Here is an 8905-nt window from a genome sequence, read left to right on the forward strand (position 1 = left end):
CATTTTTGTAGGATTTGTTGAAATCTGTCAGGCAGCGTGGCTATGGTTTTATAGAGGGAGTTAATTTCACGTTAAAAGCGACTATAAGGAAAATAAGCCTGTCATGTGGTGGCGACTCATACAGCCTTCCAAGAGTTTGAGTTTGAGTTTACTCATTGTTAACATGGGATCTGTTTCCCCTGAATATTTACTGAGATTAAAGGTTATATTCTGCCACTGTAATTAAAGGTGCAGCTTTCTGCACATCTTTCTGGGGGCCAATAAATATGACAGGTGCTTTGATGGCAAAACTGTAACAATAGTTATTATTGTTATTCCACCCAATAACATACATAAAGCAGATGGAAACATGTGGAAAAAAAATATTAATAAGCTTTTTATCTACTTCTGTCACAAAGAATAGAAAATAAAGTGGTTGTTACATAACTATGTTATTGTTATAAGCCAGATATTATCTCCTGATTCTGACTTATCTATGTTATAATGACATTTCTGTCCTCTTTATGGGCGGTTCTGTGATCCGGGCTCGGCCCACCGGGGGGAGTGGTCTGCTGATGCGGCCGGTCTGGATCGCAGTCTCCCCGCCCGCCGTGATCTTCCTTCCTCTCCTCCGCCTCGTCGTCACTTCCAGCCGGGCCGCTGACGGCGCTCAGTCCGACTCTGAAACCATGGAGCTCCGGTCGATCTTCCCCGCGCTGCTCTGCCTCTCTGCCGCCGCGCTGCACTCGGTGTCCGGCGCCTTTTCACGAAGAGGACCGAAGGTCACCGAGAAGGTGGGTGACATATTTACCGCATCTGTTTAACCGCACAGCCGCGTCCCCGCACAGCAGCGGCATCTCCGTGCGTGGCAAGGAGCCGCGCACAGTGCAGGAGCGTGCGTCGAAGTTCGCGCACGCACGTACTCGCGTACATACAGGTGAAGTGAAGGTCCCGCATCAGCAGAAAAGGCAAACCGTTATTTTATCTCTCCGAGGATCTCCAGATTCTTCCAGAACATCTGGGCCAGCCCACGCACAGACACGCATATTCACAGCTGTACACGTGTCCACTCAGATTATGCTTAATGCGCAGTGCGTCTGCCTGCAGGGCATCCACGCACACACACATACACGTTTATGTTACCTCATGGGGAGCACAAAAATACGCATGTTTAATGGGAACCACCATTTCTGAAAGGCTTAAAAAATAATTTTAATTGCTAAATTAATTTAAAAATCTAATAAAAAGTGGAAATTTTGTTAACACTCCTATTGAGTTTTTGACCTGACTTTTTGGAACCTCCCAGGACACACACACAGAAACAGACTGCCTGCTTTCTAACCTTCATGAAAATAGAACTAAAACCTGCCTGAAGCCACTGGAGGAATGAACGGTTCAGTGGACTGATTCAGTTTGTGTAAAAAAGCAAACACAATGTTATAAAAGCAGTCAGGGCCAGTTATAGCCAGGGGGCTAGAGCCTGTTTTAATTTCGGGATGCATGTAGAGTACAGTTAGTTAATAGGAGGTGTAATAAAGGTTTCTATGCTTAGTGCATGTTAAAAAGGAAATAGCATTTCTAAAAATGTCATCAGTTATATAAAAAATGACCCGAGTAACTCCTCTCTGCAGAGCTCTTCTTCACTACCTGCTTTTAAAAGTCATCTAAAAAAAACTATGGGCGGGACTTTTAAATACACATTTTTTATCAACTTATTACATAGATTTTAACATGTTAAAAGTCTTAATGCAATTAATCACTTTTTTGTTTATTTGTTTTTTATTAACATAGGTATTGTGCAGAAACCTTTGCATTCACATGTTTCTGGTACACCAGTAAATTTGACGCACAGATTTACCTACAACAGTGATGGAAGACAAAACTGTTTCTCTCAGCTCATCTGACTGGTTGTTGGAAAAGACTATTGTTTTGTCCAGTCTCCTTTTAGTTGTGCTAAAACTATCAGCGAAACTATTTAAACCTTTAATAGCATCTCAATGCTAACCATGTAGCAGCAGAACAAACACTAATGCTAATAACAAAATGCTATTCTAATGAGTAGAATAGCATTTTGCACCAATGTCTGTATTTTGTCTTTTTAAGCAATAATTTATCAATGAAAAGGAGTTTTGAAGTGAGAATGTTTTAATTTTGTTGATATGTTTTTGATTTATTGTGATTAATTAATTACACACCCTGCAATTAATTCAATTAAAGATTCTGAGTCCCACCACTATTCGAAATCAACTTTTATCCAACCCCAGATTTAGTTTGACCTTGGTTTTTTTTTTTAATTTGATTTATTATTGGTGTTTTTGCATATATATATGTATATATGTGTGTGTGTGTGTGTGTGTGTGTGTGTGTGTGTGTGCGTGTGTCTTTCTTTCAATGTATGGTTTTAGTATGCAGTTATGTGCAGTATTTGTTTCAGAAGTGGTTGTTTTACAGTGCTTTTTAAGTAAAGTTAAAAAGCACATGGTAAAGCCTGATGTGATGTGGATGGACTTTTGTTTTTTCTCATTTTCAGTTATGGGTCTTTTGGTTTTCTGCTAAAAAAATATCCAACAAAATTTCACTATAACTTCTAATAAGTTTCTATAATATTGTATTATGGAAACTTGTGTGCTCTAGTTAGTTTGAGTGACTGGTTTCTTGATTTATAAAGATCATAACTGCCTCACTTAAAAATAAAAACAGAAAATTATGGATTATCAATTAAGGTTCCTAAAATCTGAATTATTTGGAGTGACAATAACCATAAGGAGGTTTTAGTAACTGGAATATTTTCTTTAAGTGGGATTTTTTTCCTCTCCTGAATTAATAACTGGAATAGTCCTGATTCAAAAACAGCTGAGGTTAAAAGCCTTGCATGGGATAGTGTGGAGTAGTTCTAAAAAGTTAGTATGTTACCCCCCTCAGGAGAAAGTTTGGAAACATGAAACAATTTGAAAACCTAAATGATTTTTGAAGGAATGCTTTTAAATATTTTTTTTACTTTTGTTTATTTCTCTCTAATAAAATATGCAGATGTATAAGTTTTAATAAAATTTAGTGTTTTCTGTGTTCAGGTGTTTTTTGACATCACAGTGGGAGGTCACGAGGTGGGGCGCATCGTCATTGGTCTGTTTGGAGAGGTCGTCCCTCTTACTGTTAGCAACTTCATCGCCCTGGCAACAGGAGAGGTACAGTACAACATCACAGGCTGCACTGTAAAAAATTCTTCATGCAGTGGTAAAAATTAAAATAAAGGAATGAAAAGTTTCAATCCAGACTAAAATTAATTATTACTTTTTTGCAGAATAAATCTGTTTCAGATTTAAACTACAGTTTCCTTCAAACAAACTTGTTGGTTTTGGAATAAAAACTGTTATTGCATCAAATTCTGCTCTGCTGTCCTAAATTGTATAAAATGCTTTGCAATATTAACTATTTTTCTGCTTTTGTCCACTTTGAGTTTAGGATTATTTCTTGCAGGTGTGATAAATTAATTATTTTCTGACTTGTGGCAGCAAAGGAGTTTTCACAGATAACAATTTCATCTGTGTCTCTGTAGAAAGGTTACGGCTACAAGGGGACAAAGTTTCACAGAGTCATCAAGGATTTTATGATCCAGGGAGGAGACTTCACAGCTGGAGACGGAACCGGAGGTGGGAACAAAACTCAAACTGACCATTTTGATATACAAAAAAACCCACAAAAGTCAACAAATCAATTTGATTGAATCTATAAAAGTTACATTAGGATGCATAAGAACACAGTTGCATCTTAAGTTCTCATTGTTTCATAAATTAGCTTTTAACTCTGCACTTATCTGCACTGATAAGTTTTAAAACTCATCAAGCTCTACTTTTCATGTCACATTTCTGTCCAGGTCACAGCATCTATGGAACAACATTTGCAGACGAGAACTTTAAACTGAAGCATATAGGAGCCAGCTGGGTAAGCACAAGCTCTGGACCTAAACCCGGAAAATAGTTCTGGATCAGGAAGTTTGTTTGTTTTTCTCAGATTTAGCTTTAACAATTGTAATGTGTGCGTACGCATGTGTGTGTGCGTGGTTGTGTGTGTGTGTACCAGGTGAGTATGGCCAACGCTGGTCCGGACACCAACGGCTCTCAGTTCTTCATCCTGTCCACTAAAGCACCTTGGCTGGACGGGAAGCACGTGGTTTTTGGCAAAGTTCTGGACGGGATGGTGGGTTGAAGCCTGGAGCGCTGCTCTGTGTCTGATATCAGTAGAACCAGCGACCCGATGTACTGACTGGTTCCTGTACCAAACTTTTTATTTCATTTATTTAATGCTGCTACGTATAGCATTCAAACTAAACTGACCCAAATTCTGTTATTATAATTAAGAATAAATTTGTTCAACCAAGTCTAAAAGAATTTGAAAACTAGATACATTTCTTTGAACACAGGAAATGTGCAAAAATATTTTTAAACTTTCAATTTACAATGATTAACATCCCTTTATCTGCTTGATTTTTTTTCTTGTCCCATGAATATATTTGATTCAACAATTTTAGAAGTCTGAAAATGTGGACACCCTGTTCTGACCTGCATGTGCGTCTCTGTTGGCAGGCCGTCGTTCACACCATCGAGCTTCAGGACACCAACGACAGAAACCTGCCGCACACCGAATGCGTCATCGTGAACAGCGGCCGGATCCCGGTCAAAGAGCCATTCGTGGTGGAGGTGGAGGGCTGGTAAACATCCTGTTCTGGAGGACAGACAATGAATATCAATGTGAAACTCCATTTCAGTTAGTGCCAAATTAAGTTTTTCAATTCATTTGCATAATTTAACAGTAATGCTAACACGTTGGACAGGATATATGTTTGAATTTTCTTAGAGAAACTTTTTAAAGTTTTTCATTTGAGCTACTAAAAAGTGAAACTGTTCCAACAATAGATTAAATGCAAGCAAGCTAGCATAATAGACACATCACTGAAAAGCTAACTGAATCCTAGCTAATGTTAGCATGTTTACATGATCCAAAGGTATGCTAGCCTGCTAGCTGTGGGTTAGATGTTAACACATGGAAAAGCAGGTGAGCTAGCAAATTTAGAGTCAGTGATGTGTTAGTTTGGCCTCCATATTAACTAGTTTGAGATTCAGTTCACACAAATTCACAAATTATTCATGCTAATATATCAAATCATATCAAGGATGAATATTATAAAACAACTTTTTTAATGTTTGTAAAAGTTTAGTTAAAACTTTTCAGAATACATGTTATAATACATCATAATACAGTTCCCAAATATTTCTCTCTATATTGTTGTCAAAAACCAGAATAAAAAGAAACTAAAATTCGGACTGAAAAATGTGATCTATGCATTACAGTCACACTAAAAGCACTACTGGCTGTTTTAAAATTTAAACCCTTAATGTTTATATTCAAAAAAACATTTTAGCTGTTGAGCAGGTATTAAATCAAATACTACTTGATTATGAACAACCAATATAAATTATTTATGATGCAAATCAGTGACATTAGGCATCATTGGGTTGAACCAAATGATTAAATTTTCTCATCAGGAATGATAGGACTCCTGGTATGTGTAGAAAAGGCATCAACAGGCAATTCGGCTGCAATAAGCCCCAAAAGGACTGAAGGTAAAGGGCGAGAAAATATAAACTCCATTTGTGAAAGAGCCAATTTATGCACAACACTGGTTGGAACATGACTTACTATCTACACGTTATGCAGTTGTGTTATTAATAAAAGAGCAAGCATGTTTGTATAAAAGTAGGGCTTGATGCATGTTAATTCAATTTTACTGATCTACCGAATGATGATACTTTATTATTCTCATATGTTTATTTATTATTTATTATTCTCATATGCTCCCATAAGATTTTTATTTCCAAAATCTGAACAGAAACAATCTAGAAACCTTTTGCATTGGACACAAATTACAAAACATTTTATTAATATATGTCAGCACATATTCAACCAATGTCACCAGTTAGTTTTATTTAATACTAATTTATCCGGTTCTCTGTAGTTTATGATGGCATGTGTGTATATTTAGTATCTTTGTAAACATAAAATAGGCTGTTTTACTTTTTTACAGATTATTCTAAATGCAGGGATGATGCTGTGAAATAATAAAACCCAGAGTTGTAGCTCTTTGTGCCAAATCATCCAGCTCTATGAAACACATCTTTTGCATTTAACCTGAACATATGAAACTTTCAATTCCTGTTTTTAACTTCAAGCCAAAAAACTCAGTAGCAAGTGTCAAATGTTGTTGTAGCAAAACCATTTTTATTGCATTTTCAAAAAGTTTATGCATCATATCATGTTTACTAAAACTACAGCACAAATTTGCATAAGTGGATATGAAATAATGTGGAATGAGTGATGGTGATTTTATTGCCCTGTCAGTACTGATGTTAACTGTTGCATTATGACTGTGATCCTGTTGGATAAGTTGACTGTTATTTTTATCCAACTGTCTTTATTACCTGAAAGACTTGTTGTAGCATTAAATGCAAACAATGTTTATCCTCATATTGAATCTTATGCAGATTTTACCAGAAGAGCAAAGTGCCAACCACAGATGTTTTTCTACAATAAAACTGTGGATTATTCTAAAAATGATTTATGTGTCAGATTTTTTTCTTTTCATTTAAAATGTAAATCACCTTTCAGTGACTTTATCCATTATTGAGATGCTGTTGTTTATGTCTTTTTGGCACTTCCTATTCAAAAAATCTGAAAAATAAATTTTTACAGCAGTGGTAGATCATCAGAAAATACCAAATCATTCAAAACTAAATAGTTAGCTTCCATCAAATGAAATATTTAGTGACAAGCTAAATAGTTAACCTGTTGTACAAGACAAGTGGAGAAGAAACAATTATCTTCATCAGTTCAGCCTCACCAGCTGGAGTAGAGGTCCACAATAGCCAGCTTTTATTTTGGTAGTCCACTTTTGGCTACCGGCAACTGAATTTGCATATTACCTAAATATTTAGCCATGACGTAAATATTTAGCTTTAATTAAATATCTATATTTAGTTGAAACTGTGACATTTATAAATGAATGAAAAACATGGTGGAAATATGACTATGAAAGATGAACCACTATTTTTCTCTTGTTGCTGGTTATTTAGTAATAATTTTGGCTAAATAACCAAAATTATTGCTGTTAATTTTTGATTGTGTAACTTTACAAGTGGAACCCCTTACATGCAAGCTTCATATGAATGTAGAAGGAACCAAATGCTGACCAAACATGCTGTATTTTGCTGCTAATGAGGAAAATGAAGACGGTTTTGGCTTTCATCTGTACTCAGTTTCGAACATGCAATGAAAAATCAAAACACTTTTTACATTCTGACTTTATCCTGAATAAACCAGACCCATTTGGGTCGGCCGAGTGTTTGTTGGGAAAGTGGCGCCGTTAAACGGTGTAATTATCCTCTGTAAAAGGTGAAGCTGCAGAGGCTGACAGCTGATCTCTCAGCGCTGACACCAAACCACTGCTAATGAGAACTACAGCGGGTGATTTGTTTTCCCCTGTTCTACAACGTACACACGCACACAGAAACAAACGGATAAACGGATCCGAACGCAGACGCGGCAGGAAAACGGCTTCGAACACAAAGGTCAGAGCGGAGCAGAAATCTCTGGAGGAAGACAGGAAGTCAACAGAAAACAGTGAAATATATCACAGCTGTCTGATCAACGCAGCCCCCTGCGAAAAGCCAGATCTTAACATGTTAACAACAACAAAAACAGCTAAAGGTGAGCAGATTCCTGACTGGAAGTCGAGCATAAAGCATCCAAACCGACGTTAGTGGCTTTCATTTTTACTGAAGGCCAACTTATTTACCCACCAGCTGACAGCTGGATGAGCTGCAAGCCAGTAAAATCAAAACCTGATTAGAACAAATCACATAAGTGGTGTAAAACACAGAAGGTTACGTTAATATATTTCCTCAGGTTTCTCGGGTTCAAGGCCGGTTCCTCTGCACTTCTGTTGTGGTAATTATCCTGCATATTTTGTATTTCACTGAAGTGCTGAATCATGGATGCTGTTCCCAATTTAATGTCAACAATAATCTCATTTTACATTCAAGAACTGATTGGTCAGTCCACACAAAACCTATGAGGGCCAAATAGATACATGGTAAAAAAGGAGTAAACTCAGAAATTTTCTGTGATCCAAAAGATCATTTTGTTTTTGCTTTTTGAGATCAGAAAATGTATATGATCCATGTTTTAAAATTCCTCTTTTTCACTGGAAAAAGGCTACGAGTCAATATTTTCACTGGCACTGGTCTCACATGTTTGTCCTGGTTGTATTTACCCAGAATGCCCTGCTCTGTAGTCTGCTTCCTGCTTTTATACTTACTGTCATTACAAAATGTCACGTCTTCTTCATCTCTTCTGATTAACTGAAATATTAGCAAAGTTGTTGCAAATTTTGAACACAAAAAATTAAAAATCTATATTTCTTTTTTGAAAGTAGCTGGTAAGAAACCAGTGTTTACATTTTAAAATGCAGATCCCAGAAATTAATTTGCACTTTTTCTCCTCTGAGACGGAGCAGACTGGATTAAATGTTTCAAACTGAGATAAAAAACTGAACATGCAGATTTAGACTTAAAACAATAAAATGAGTTGTTGCAGCTCATTTTCAGCTTTTATAACCAGGTGACTGAATATTGTGCAGATAAATAAATATCCGGTTCTCAATTCAGAGGTGGAATAACTGAAAACCACTGATGTAAAGTAACTTTCCTCTGGCTGAAACCTCTCAACTCGCTCCATTTTTTTCTGCTCTGTGTTTTATTTTTTTTTGCAGAGGACCACCAGGTGAGACAAACGGACAGATGGACAAACTAGCGCCTTCAGCGTTGGGAGAATATCGGAGAAAGCCCTCTCCGTTTGTCAGCCGACATAACAA

At 36.8% G+C, this 8905-nt stretch overlaps 1 protein-coding gene across 1 annotated transcript; it reads left to right on the forward strand.

Annotated features, from left to right (window-relative positions):
* The first annotated feature begins 488 nt into the window (after positions 1-488).
* On the forward strand, positions 489-6591 carry LOC122828542 (peptidyl-prolyl cis-trans isomerase C). Its single transcript, XM_044112173.1, has 6 exons — positions 489-773; positions 3051-3164; positions 3536-3629; positions 3854-3921; positions 4060-4176; positions 4563-6591. The coding sequence occupies exons 1-6, from the start codon at positions 504-506 to the stop codon at positions 4689-4691; spliced, it is 792 nt and encodes a 263-aa protein (XP_043968108.1). The 5' UTR covers positions 489-503; the 3' UTR covers positions 4692-6591.
* The last annotated feature ends 2314 nt before the right edge of the window (positions 6592-8905 follow it).

Source organism: Gambusia affinis, linkage group LG03, assembly GCF_019740435.1.
Source record: "Gambusia affinis linkage group LG03, SWU_Gaff_1.0, whole genome shotgun sequence".
In the NCBI taxonomy this organism is placed as follows: domain Eukaryota; kingdom Metazoa; phylum Chordata; class Actinopteri; order Cyprinodontiformes; family Poeciliidae; genus Gambusia; species Gambusia affinis.